At 39.6% G+C, this 13,256-nt stretch overlaps 1 protein-coding gene across 1 annotated transcript in view; it reads right to left on the bottom strand.

Moving 5' to 3' along the window:
- HAUS6 (HAUS augmin like complex subunit 6) overlaps window positions 1-7,391 on the bottom strand; it is a 38,918-nt gene extending 31,527 nt beyond the window's left edge. The window contains exons 1-3 of the mRNA XM_061132545.1: window positions 6,965-7,391; window positions 3,331-3,426; window positions 403-481 (exon numbers count right to left, since the gene is read on the bottom strand). Coding sequence (XP_060988528.1) covers window positions 403-481; window positions 3,331-3,426; window positions 6,965-7,092 — 303 coding nt within the window. The 5' untranslated portion in view covers window positions 7,093-7,391. The remainder of the gene's footprint in view (window positions 1-402; window positions 482-3,330; window positions 3,427-6,964) is intronic.
- Window positions 7,392-13,256: the final 5,865 nt, after the last annotated feature.

Below are 13,256 nucleotides of genomic sequence, written 5' to 3'. Positions count from 1 at the left end.
ATTTCCAAGGCACTTAGTCAAAAAACTGGTTTCCCAGAAACAGAGTCCCAATCAAAACCACCAGAAAGTATTATTCTGATATTTCTTATTTATACTGTTAGCATAAAAGCATTAAGAAGACTTCACCTTTAAAAAAATTAATGTACCTCAATAAAGCCAGACCAAAAATTGCAGTTTTCCACTGCTCAAAAGTTTGCATCTTTTATGGAGAAGGAAACGGCAACCCACTCCAGTATTCTTGCCTGTAAAAGTCCATGGACAGAGGAGCCTGGCAGGCTGCAGTCCATGGGGTTACATGACTGAGCATGTGTGCATGAGGGTGGAGGGAGATGGGTTGGTAGCAATAAACTGGTAGAACTTAAAAAAGAAAAAGTTTGCATCTTTTAGAAACAGAATACTTACAGAAATCTTTTTTAACCATTCACAGAAAAGTTTTCGGAATTCAACATCACGTTTTTGATCAAATGGAGGCCAACAATGTCTTTAAACAAAAATAAAAATTAGAATTATGAACAAAAAAACAAACTCAGCAAAACTTTAAAATATCAAATTTATCTCCTAGCTCAGCTGATAAAGAATCTGCCTGCAATGCAGGAGATCCTGGTTCAAGTCCTGGGTCAGGAAGATCCACTGAAAAAGGGATAGGCTACTGACTCCAGTATTCTTGGGCTTCCCTGGTGGCTCAGCTGGTAAAGAATCCACCTGCAATGTGGGAGACCTGGGTTTGATCCCTGGATTGGGAAGATCCCCTGGAGAAGGGAATGGCCACCCACTTCAGTATTCTTGCCTAGAGAATTACATGGACTACAGTCCATGGGTTACAAAGAGTCAGACACAACTGAGTGACTTTCACTCACTCACTCACTAGAAACATTATTGCTAAATCAAGGTTAACATTGTTGGCTTAAAACTCAACATTCAGAAAACAAAAGATCATGGCATCCTGTCCCATTACTTCATGGCAAATAGATAGGAAAACAACGGCAACAGTGACAGACTTTATTTTCTTGGGCTCCAAAATCACTACAGATAGTTACTACAGCCATGAAATTAAAAGACACTGCTCCTTGGAAGAAAAGCTATGACCAACCTAGACAGCATATTAAAAAGCAGAGACATTACTTTACCAACATAGGGCCATCCAGTCACAGCTATGGTTTTTCCAATAGTCATGTATGGATGTAAGAGTTGGACAATAAAGAAAGTTGAGTGCCAAAGAATAGATGCTTTTGAACTATGGTGTTGGAGAAGACTCTTGAAAGTCCCTTGGACTGCAAGGAGATCCAACCAGTCAATCCTAAAAGAAATCAGTACTGAATATTCATTGGAAGGACTGATACTGAAGCTGAAACTCCAATACTTTGGCCACCTGAGGCGAAGAACTGACTCACTGGAAAAAAACCCTGATGCTGGGAGGGATTGGGGGCAGGAGGAGAAGGGGACGACAGAGGATGAGACAGTTGGATGGCATCACCAACTCGATGGACATGAGTTTGAGCAGGCTCCAGGAGTTGGTGATGGACAGGGAAGCCTGGCATGCTGCAGTCCATGGGGTCATAAAGAGTCAGACACGACTGCATGACTGAATTGAACTGAAGGCTAACATTTCATAAATTTCAACTAAAGAGAGACAAACCTGTAAGAAATGAGGTCTTTTTCTTTATAAACATCTACAGGGTTAAACTCCGTTTAGTGTGAATAATCAATGAATACATAGGGATGAATACAGGAATGAATCACTATTAAAATTACTGAAAATTAGTTAAAGAAGACAACATGCTCAATGAATTTAGTAGGCTAACACATAAAGATAGTGTAAATAAATTAGTATGTTAAGCCTGGGGCAAAAGAAAGAAACATAATGGTTACACATGAAAAGCACAAGAAGAATGGCCTAAGAGATCATGACCCCTAGGGATAACCCATATCACAGTCAGCAAGTGCTACTGTTTTGTGGACAAACAAGATATAAAATTATTTAAAATTCAGTTTTAGTAGAAAATAATGGATTTTAAAATTTGCCTTTTGCTTCCCACTGATAATCAGTTTTATCTAAATTTTTATCCTGAGGCGTAATTATTTGCTGAGGGTCCCATATTTTTCATATTTCTATAGCATAACATACCTTGTGTATTCACAGAAAAAAAATTAAGTATGCATAGAAAAAAGATTAAAAGGCTGAAATAACAACAGTGATATTCTCTAGTTGGGTTTAAGAATGATTTTTACTTCTTTAACTTTTTCTGTATTTGCTGAATTGCTTTAAATAAGCTCTATTTTGTTTATAATGAGGAAAAAAATTCAAAAATCTATTTTTATCTGAGCAGGGGAAGCCCTATAACTTAGCAATGCCTGAATGCCTGCTAAGTTGCTTCAGTTGTGTCTGACTCTTTATAACCCTCTGGACTATAGCCTGCCAGGCTCCTCTGTCCATGGATTCTCCAGGCAAGAATACTGGAGTGGGTTGCCATGCCCTCCTCCAGGGGATCTTCTCAACCCAGGGATTGAATCCCCATCTCCTGCATTGCAGTCAGATTCTTTACTGCTAAACCACCACGGAAGCCCATAACATAGTGATAGGGATTTCCAAAATATGTTTCAAATATACTTGTTCTCTTGGTCACTCAAAACTTTAACTGAAGGCAAGACTATTAAATTATCATAAATAAAAACAATGGTCTTACTATTTAAGAGAATGATGATGCAACATAAATATTAAAACAAATCTGAACATTTTTTACAACAGATGAAACCCACCTACAAAATAACTTGGAATCAAGGTTAGTGATTATTCATTTTTATCTCTTCTTATACTATTTAATATACAACAGTATAGGACAATAGGCTAAACTTAATAGGAATGATCTTTGTCTATAGCACTTGACACTTCTTTATATCATGACAAAAATAATAACGATTTACAGAGATTTTAGGAAATAAAAACAAGACAAAATAAACAATACTGCCTATTAAAAAAAGGAGTAAAGGAGTAAACAGCAAAAGGAGTAAACAACAAAAATTAAAACATAATTAAGTGCATGTCTAGATTAGTATCAATTAAGTATTCTAATAATTAAGACTATGAAGAAGTTAGGAATTATATATGTATAAAATGAAATCCATGTTACTTATGAAATCTACCATGAATTCAAGTACTGAAAAAAAGGACTCAGATTAATAAAGGTTAAGTACTAAATCTGTAAGACCCAAACCTAACTTTTTTAACATACATTAAATAGTTGAAAGCCAAAGTTGAAATTCTCACCGTATCAAGTGATAATCCCTTTTTTAAGTCCCTTACAAAAATAAAATGAAATAACTTTTACTCACTTGAAAACTTCTTTGGTGAGAGACTTGTCAAGTGTTTGAAACAAAAAATAAGAAACTATGTGAAAGGCATCACGGTTCAGCTTGTCAAACATGTTCCTATGGTTTAAAAGGAAATAAAGGCAGGAAAAAAGAAAAGGTTAATAAAACTAAGTATCACAAAAAGCTGTGTAAGAGTTTGACACAAATTAGTTTTCATTCTGTTCAGAGGTCAAAACAAATTAATTTTTCTATTTCATGTATACATTTATAACCAATTAAGAAACACATGCAAGTTTTTATATTTTGGTTCTGAAAATAATGATCAAATAGAAGAAAACTGGTAGAACTTTATTTCAATGAACATTCTACAAAAAGAAAAGGAAAGTCTAATTAGGCGAAGAGAAAACCATGGCTAAGATAAGTGAAGATGTGATACCAACCAACATTTTCTGAAAATAAAAGACTTAAAATTTATTGACTTTATTAGTCAGGTATTATTTTAACTAAGCCTTTTACAAGCAGTAACTCAGCTAATCTCCACTAGTCATATGAAGTTACTAACTGTACTTGCAGTTTTAACATGAAGTATTTTATTTAATCTCAACAACATTAGAAAGTAGTTTGATTTTCCTCATAATACAGATGACATAACAAATAGATTTAAGTACCTCGGTGAACACAAAAAGCTATTTTCCTGAAATAAACTTTTTAAGTTGAAAAAATGTTCACATTAAAATTCCCACGCTTAACATTTTGTCAAACAACTCTTATCCTTGGAATGTTTCTATTCCTCAAAAAAATACAAATAAAGTTCCTACCTCCTTATCATCTCTCAAACCTGTTATTTTTTTTTCCACATAGTACCCTGTTCTCTTCAACACTTCTAATTTTTAAAAAGATAACCTTTAAAGAAAGGTTTGTTCACCCACTAGACTAAAATTTTATAAGGTAAAAGTTTATGTTTGCTCTGTTCACCACTGTATACCCAGGTCCAATACTGTGTTCAATTAATATCTGTTGAGTAAACAAGTGAATGAATCACTTTTTCTTTCCATTCCCACTGCCTTCCGTAGTTTAGGTCCACCTAACTGCAAAGCCATTCTAATCCATTCTCTGTAATGCAACCAGCATGATTTTTCCAAAATGCAAATCTCTGGGGCAAATATCTAGCAATGGAATTACTTGATCATATGTTAAGTGTACATTTAACTTTACAAGCAAAGTGACTATGCAATTCCATGCTCACAGAAACTAGGAACACATAAAATTTTGCACCAACATATATAAGTGAATCTGGGACTTCCCTGATGGTCCAGTGATTAAGACTCCACACCCCACTGCACAGGGTGTGAGTTCAATTCCTGGCCAGGAAACTAAGATCCCTGCATGCTTCATGATACACACAGCACAGCCTCTATATGGATGTGTGTGTGTATGTGTGTGTGTGCGCGCGCGCACGCGCACATACATGCATATTAAAAAGCAAAGACATTACTTTGCTAACAAAGTTCCATCTAGTCAAAGCTATGGCTTTTTCCAGTAGTCATGTATGAATGTGAGAGTTGGACTATAAAGAAAGCTAAGTGGCAAAGAATTGATGCTTTTGAACTGTGGTGTTGGATAAGACTCTTGAGAGTCCTTTGGATGGTATGGAGATCAAACCAGTCAATCCTAAAGGAAATCAGTCCTGAATATTCATTGAAAGGACTGATGCTAAAGCTGAAACTCCAATACTCTGGTCACCTGATGAGAAGATCTGACCCTGACCCTAATGCTAGGAAAGACTGAAGGCAGGAGGAGAAGGGGACGACAAGAGGATGAGATGGTTGGATGGCATCACCGACTCAATGGACATGAGTTTGAGCAAGCTCTGGGAGTTGGTGATGGATAGGGAAGCCTGGCACACTACAGTCCATGGGGTCACAAAGAGTTGAACACGACTGAGTGACTGGACTGAACTGAACTGACATGTGTGCGCGAGAATCAAATAAGTGAATCAAATTTTTTTAAATTTGCTTTAAAGCAAATTTGATGCCACATTCATGCTTAAAGAATTTTAAAGGGGATGTCTGTTTCAAAAGAGTAGATTCCTCCCACTAACCAACTGAGATGACTCTAAAGACATGGTGGGGGAGGTGGGGGGTGGAGATCTATGACAATGTTTTAAAAAAAAAAAGATCATCACTGAACCAAAACTTGACTGATTTTAGTTAATTTTCAAAGGCAGAAAGCAGACTGCAATTGTATAAACCAGAACAGAGAAAAAAACTAAGATTGCCAAAAGAATAGAGAGGATACACTGACAATGGGAATCATTCTCAGTGGAGGCCTCAAGAAGATTTAAACTCCTCTGCCATATTTTGGGGCATCAAATCATGTGAGATAAATGGAACATTTATTAATACATAATCATAACTTGATAAATGCTACCCAATGGATGTCAATTTTTAGGCTAGAGGAAGCATTTCTATATATAAATAGTAGTAACTTCTAAACAAATAGTTCCCAAGCAAAACTATTATAATTACAGCTCTAAACCTTGACAGCAGGTGCTCACTTGTATCCCACCAACTGGAGCCCTGTCAGGCTCCTCTGTCCATGGGACTCTCCAGGCAAGAAGGCTGGAGTGGGTTGCCATTTCCTTCTCCAGGGGATCTTTCCCACCCAGGGTTCCAACCAGTGTCTCTTACATTGGCAGGCAGACTCTTTACCACTGAGCCACCAGGGAAGCCCTACACCCATTTTACTGATGAGGAAACTAAGGCACAGAGAGGTTAGGAGTCCCTAAACCTTGACAGTAAAACAATTTTAATACAGCTGAAAAAGTCAAGAAAAGGGAGAAGGCAAAAGAGGGAAGGTAAGTGTAGATGAATCAATTTTCGTATAAAGAAAAAGCTACCTTCATTGTGAAATTACTTAGCGGGAAATCAAGAGATATTTTTAAGATTAATACATCAAGAAATAGAGGACTAAGCACATTATTTAAATATTGACACAAGAAGGATAGAAATAACGTAATTACAAAAGTCAAGAAGATTGAGAATAGGAAATAGTCTACGTATCCCAAATTTTCGTTGGCCTTCAGTGGGAAAGATAATACTGGGTAAAGTTGCTAAGACACAGAAATATAAACAAAGTTTCTTTTTATAATGAGACTGTAATATTTGTAGCAGAGTAGGAAGGAGCGTTTACTTTTCAGCTTAGTACCACTCTTCACCGTTTTTTTGCTAACTGTGGCGTCCTTCAGTCTAATCCAAGAAGTAAAAAGTATAAACTAAAGAGCAACTAATTTAAAAGGCCGCCTTGAGTCCTAACGGCGTTTCTATACAATGGAAGGCGTTGGCTCTCCGTTACCAAATCGCCACCTCTCCCTCGACTTAACAGACCAACCAGCTTCACGACCAAACCAGGCCTAAGCCGCCCCTGCAGTTTCGCCCCAGCTGCAGACTCTACTCCCTACAAAGTGCTCCCGGCAAGGTTCCATAACGGTCAGTCCCTGCCACCAGGTCAGCTGCCGCTGGGAGCAGAGGCTTTGTAGCCAGTGCCGGGCCACAGTAGCCGACTACTTAATTATCAACCCGCCGGTCGCAACAGGGCGGGCTGCGCCAACGGAACCAGTCTCAGACTCCCCCGCCGCCAGCCCAGTCCTCCTTACACTCCGAAGTGCGCGTGTGACACGGTATTTCCACAGGCTATGGTCTCCAGACAAGGCTCGAAGCCGAGCGCCTGCAGGTACATCCACAGACGCGCCTTTTCGAAAGAAGTGACCCAGGCCGAGCTCATCTTCGCGGTAGGCAGGGCCCGGCAAAGGAAGAAAGCACAGGCTCCAGAGACTGAGAGGCCCTTCAGGCTTCTTCCCTATGGGCAGCCTAAGGTGGCGGCGGCCCCTCCATTGCCACCACTTGATCCTCGCTCGTTCGGAGCCATTTCGCCTCAAATGGCCTCAAGTAGCCTGAAATTCTAAAGTCTCGGGAAAATAGAACCTCTAACTGTAATACCGCACAGCGGCCAGAGCGAAGACACCACAAACCGAGCGTCCCGCGCTTCCGGAAGACGCCGCCTGGCTGCCAGGGGAGGACGGGCTTCCTGGGAGGATTGTATCTCCCGCCATGCAATGCGCCCTCCCCTCGGTCTTTTCCGCGCAAGACCGGCGGAGAACAACAAGACCCACAAGGCTTTGCGGGGCTGGCGAACTTTCTCGGGCTTGCACGGCATTCTTTGGCTTCGCGCTTTCTGACTCTTTTTGTCTGAGCTCTGTGGTTCCTTTTGCTCGTATATGCCTACTACGTCAGATAAAAACCACAAGCCGTAAAAAAAAAAAAACAAAAAAAAAACCACAGGCCGTTATTCAGTGTAGTAGAAAAAGCATTGGATTTCTTCCTCAGCTATTCTCAGTATATGTGTAACCCTGAGCATGTCGCCTTATTTCTGAGCGTCGGGTGTATTATTAACAAAATCTTCTATGCCCTAAAGTGCTGAATGTTCCTTTCAGCTCCTTGCTTTAAGAAATCTGGCTCTCCCCTACGCATATACCTTTCCACTGCAGCCCTGTCAATTGATGATTGCTTTCTCCTCTATATGCCATATATCAATACAACGGGACCTGGAAATGGGTTGGGTATCCTACTTATTTCTCATCACCAGTTTAGGCATTATTGCCTCACTAAAATCACCAGCTTATCTGAAATGTATGCTGTCACCCTCAACTCTTCCTTGTGGAGGTCAAGTATAAGATCTCCAGGTTGCTGGACCTCGTTCTGAAATTTCGCATTTAATTCTGTCTCTCCAATGTTACTACTGTATAATTTTTGATGATTTCAGTATACATGTAGGTGACCTTTCCAATGCCCTGGCCTCTCAGTTTCTTGACCTCTTCTCAGCACCCTCGCCCCCTTCTCTTTGCCAGGTTTATCTGGCAGAAAACAAATCGCTGTTAAATCAGTTTTCCGCCTACTCCATATCTAAAGTTTAGCAGTTAAATGCAATCATGATGCCTGGTGCCATCCAAAATTCATGACAACTGAAGTAGACTCTTAGGCCTGCCCGCTCCACCCTACTATTTTCCCCAAATCTCACTCTCCATACAATTATACCTATATTCTTCCCTCTCTTAATCTTCCAGTAACCTTCTTCCTCCTCACTCTCAATGATGAACTTTGTTCTTAGTTGATAGATGCTTCCCAAAAAGAACCTCCATCAACAATTTACCAGTCTGCCTATATCTATGCGCATATAGACTTCCTTGTCTCATTAATCTGGGTGATTCAGGGTGTAGCTACCTAAGACCAAGCCACTCCTCATTCGATATGCTGTATTCCTTTTCTCACACTCAAGGAATTTGCTCCAGTATTTGTCCTCTACTCTCTCCCGCATCATCAGTTCTCCCCTCAGTATATAAACATGCTGTTAATATCTTTCATCATTTAAAAAAAAATTTCCTTTGACCTCAGTGGCTTTCAAGCTGCCAGTCCATTTCTTATCACAGTGAAATGTCTTCAAAAAGTTACCTATATGCACCTCACTGCTAGTGGTAAGTTACAAAAGCCACTTGAATCAATTAGTGTTCTTTTGCTGCAGGCAGCAAAAATGACTCTGAAGGGGTTTTATTGGGGGAATATTGAAGAGCATATATAAAGAATGGAAAGACCAAATATTAATAAGGCTCAGGAAATGGCAGGCCCATGTGTCACTTCAGTCAAGATTTATATCCCAGGCAGTCCAATTTACTTTTTAAAAATAGTTTAATGTGTTTATATAGGTGAACATCCTCATAAATCAAATGAGAAATAAATGTTTTCCATCTATTCCAGAAACTTCTCCTTTCCTGAAAAGTCATCACTATCCTCATTTTTTAAATAATAACTTCCTAGCATTTTCTTGTAGTTTGACTGTTCATCCTTCCCTAGACACTATAATTCAGTCTCGCTTTTTTTAATTTGTCTTGCCTTTTTTTAAAATGAGTCTTTCCAGGGTTTTCTGTTTTAAATTTTTATTGGATTATAGTTGATTTACATTGTTGTGTTAGTTTCAGATATTCAGCTAAGTGATTCAGTTATACATATACATATATCCATTGTTTTTCTTAGATTCTTTTCTTTTTTTTTTTTTTAGATTCTTTTCTCATATAGGCCATTACAGAGTATCGAATAGAGTTCCCTCTGCTGTACAACAGGTTTTTATTAGCTACCTATTTTATATATAAGGGCTTCCCCTTGTGGCTCAAGCAGGAGATGCAGGTTTGACCCACGGGTCCAGACGATCCCCTGGAAAAGGAAATGGCAACCCTCTTCAGTTTTCTTGCCTGGGAAATCCCGTGGACAGAGGAGCCTAGTGGGCTACAGACTATGAAGTTGCAAAGAGTCGGACATGACTTAGTGACAGACTTTCACTGTCACTTTTCACTTAATTTTATATATCAGTTCAGTTCAATTCAGTCGCTCAGTCCTGTCCAACTCTTTTCGACCCCATGAATCGCAGCATGCCAGGCCTCCCTGTCCATCACCAACTCCCAGAGTTTACTCAACCTCATGTCCATCAAGTCGGTGATGCCATCCAGCCATCTCATCCTCTGCTGTCCCCTTCTCCTCCTGCCCCCAATCCCTCCCAGCATCAGGGTTTTTCCAATGAGTCAACTCTTCGCATGAGGTGGTCAAAGTATTGGAGTTTCAGCTTCAGCATCAGTCCTTCCAATGAACACCCAGGACTGATCTCCTTTAGGATGGACTGGTTGGATCTCATTGCAGTCCAGGGGACTCTCAAGAATCTTGTCCAACACCACAGTTCAAAAGCATCAATTCTTCAGTGCTCAGCTTTCTTCACAGTCCAATTTTCACATCCATACATGACCACTGGAAAAACCATAGATTTGACTAGACAGACCTTTGTTGGCAAGGTAATGTCTCTGCTTTTTAATATGCTGTCTAGGTTGGTCATAACTTTCCTTCCAAGGAGTAAGCGTCTTAATTTCATGGCTGCAATCACCATCTGCAGTGATTTTGGAGCCCAAAAAAATAAAGTCTGGCACTGTTTCCACTGTTTCCCCATCTGTTTGCCATGAAGTGATGGGACCAGATGCCATGATCTTAGTTTTCTGAATGTTGAGCTTTAAGCCAACTTTTTCACTCTCCTCTTTCACTTTCATCAAAAGGTTCCTCTTCTCTTTCTGCCATAAGTGTGGTGTCATCTGCATATCTGAGGTTATTGATATTTCTCCCGGCAATCTTGATTCCAGCTTGTGCTTCCTCCAGCCGAGCATTTCTCATGATGTACTCTGCATATAAGTTAAATAAGCAGGGTGACAATATACAGCCTTGATGTACTCCTTTTCCTGTTTGGAACCAGTCTGTTGTTCCATGTCCAGTTCTAACTGTTGCTTCCTGACCTGCATGCAGGTTTCTCAAGAGGCAGATCAGGTGGTCTGGTACTCCCATCTCTTTCAGAATTTTCCACAGTTTACTGTGATCCACACAGTCGAAGGCTTTGGCATAGTCAATAAAGCAGAAATAGATGTTTTTCTGGAACTCTCTTGCTTTTTCGATGATCCAGCGGATGTTGGCAATTTGATCTCTGGTTCCTCGGCCTTTTCTAAAACCAGCTTGAACATCTGGAAGTTCACGGTTCACGTATTGCTGAAGCCTAGTTTGGAGAATTTTGAGCATTACTTTACTAGCATGTGAGATGAATGCAATTGCGCGGTAGTTTGAGCATTCTTGGGGCTTGCCTTTCTTTGGGAATTTTATATATAGGTGTGTATATTTCAGTCCCAGTCTCCCAGTTTATCCCACCCCTCCCTTGTCCCCTGGTAACTACACGTTTCTTTTCTACATCTGTGAGTCTACTTCTGCTCTGTAAGTAAGTTCATTTGTAGTCTTTTTTTTTAGGGTTCATATATGTGATATCATATGGTATTTGTATCTGACTTATTTAATATGACAATCTCTAGGTCCATCCATGTTGCTGCAAATGGCATTATACTGTTCTTTTTTTGTGACTAATATTCCATTGTATATATGTACATCTTCTTTATCCATTCCCCTGTAAATGGACATTTAGGTTGCCTCCATGTTCTGGCTACTGAAAGTTGGGATGCATGTATCTTTTTGTTTTTAGTAATACAATTTCTTTTAAATTTGCAAGTCCTTTTATTCTTAATTATTTGGCTGTACCTGGTCTCAGCTGCAGCATGTGAGATCTAGTTCCCTGACCAGGACTAGAACCCAGGGTCCCTGCACTGGAAGCATGGAGTCCTAGCCACTGGACACCCAGGAAAATCCCTGTTTTTAATAATATAATTTAATTGCAGGTTTTTCTCATTTTCCCTCCTCTTTTTCTTACAAGTAATCTGTTGAAGAAGCAGGGCTACTTGACCTGAGTGACTTTCCCTGGTCTGGATTTCACTGATTGCATCCTCATGATACAGTTCAATATGTCCCACTGTCCCTGTCCTCCGTATTTCCTTCAAATTGACACCTGGCTCCAGAGGATTGACCAGACTCATGTATGATGCCTTTGGTAGGACTAGATGATGGTTGGAGTAGGCTTCTTCATTGGAAGTATGTAATATCTGTTTATGCCATTAACAGGCATTAATGCTAAGTGCCTAGATCCATAATTCACAGATGGTTGCAAAATGTTGAAATTCTAATTTACCATTTGTTATGAGCTGAATGTTTGTGTCCCCCTGCCAAAAATGTGTATGTTCAAACCCTGTTGCTCAATGTGATAGTATTAGAAGGTTGGGTCTTTGGGATGTAATTAGGATTAGATGCAGTCATAAGGGTAAAGCCCTCATGAATGGAACTACAAGAGGGTTTGTTTCCTGTCTCTGCTCTTCCCACTACATAATACACCGAGAAGTCAACTCTCTGCAATCCAGAAGGGTCTTCACCAAAACCTGACTCTGCTGCACCCTGATCTCAGACTTCCAGCCTCCAGAACTGTGGGAAATAAATGTTTGTTGTTTCAACCACTCAGTCTAAGGTAATTGGTAATAGCAGTCCCAACTAAGATACCATTTCTTTTTCATTTGTCAGAGGGAATAGGAATACTTTCATGAGAGACGTTTTCCCTCATTTACTATTTATTTACCTAGGAGTAAAGACATAAATAAGGATAAATTCTTGATTCTTTCATTTACCAGTTTTCAAGATAATGGGTTGGTTTGCTATCATTCCCCGAAAGTGACCAATTAGGTTATTAGGTTGTGTGTGTGTATATATAATGATATCTTTGAATCCCATCAAATGTGAGCACCATCAAATATTCAATCTACTGCAATTATTCTTATTGAAATTCAGATTGTTCCATCTTTAGTCAATGGGAACTTCTTCAAATCAGCTTCTTTTCTACCTGAAATAGCAAGAAGTTCAAGGCTCATTTTGTACATTTCCTGCCCCAGACCTGGAATCAGCCATTTCTCCAAGACACACTGCTTTCTCTTAGTGGGAAAAGGTATTTCAGAATTGCAATCTAGGCACTAGGGATGTTCCTCAATACTGGGCTAGCCATTGTTTGTACAATTTACTTAACTAATACTTATGTAATGCTGTTCTGTGCCAGGCATTGCTCTAAGGTTTTGCAAAGGTTTATGCTTCATAATAAACCTACAATTATCCTTACTATTGTCCTTATAGATGAGGAACTTGAGGTACAGAGAAACTAAGTTTAAGGTCATATAGCTAGTAAGTGACAGGGCCAAGATTAGAACCCAGAGTCTGAGCCTTTACCCATCATGATATGCTTCCTCTCATTTGACCTGTTTTTGGTCATATGCCTACCCCCAGGCCAGGGGAAAACAAAAAAAACCTTGACTAACAGACCCACTGAGACAACCCCTTCTCCTCCTGCCAAAAGACATAAAGGTGCTGTTACCAGAAGAAACAGGAATGAATCCGAGGAGGAAAAGAAAACAGTCCAATATATCAGTTTGAAAAAAAATAAAAACCACT

The sequence above is a fragment of the Dama dama genome, chromosome 29 (genome assembly GCF_033118175.1).
Source record: "Dama dama isolate Ldn47 chromosome 29, ASM3311817v1, whole genome shotgun sequence".
Lineage (NCBI taxonomy): Eukaryota > Metazoa > Chordata > Mammalia > Artiodactyla > Cervidae > Dama > Dama dama.
The sequence above is the reverse complement of the archived record's forward strand: the minus strand, read 5'-3'. Positions and strand labels throughout refer to the sequence as shown.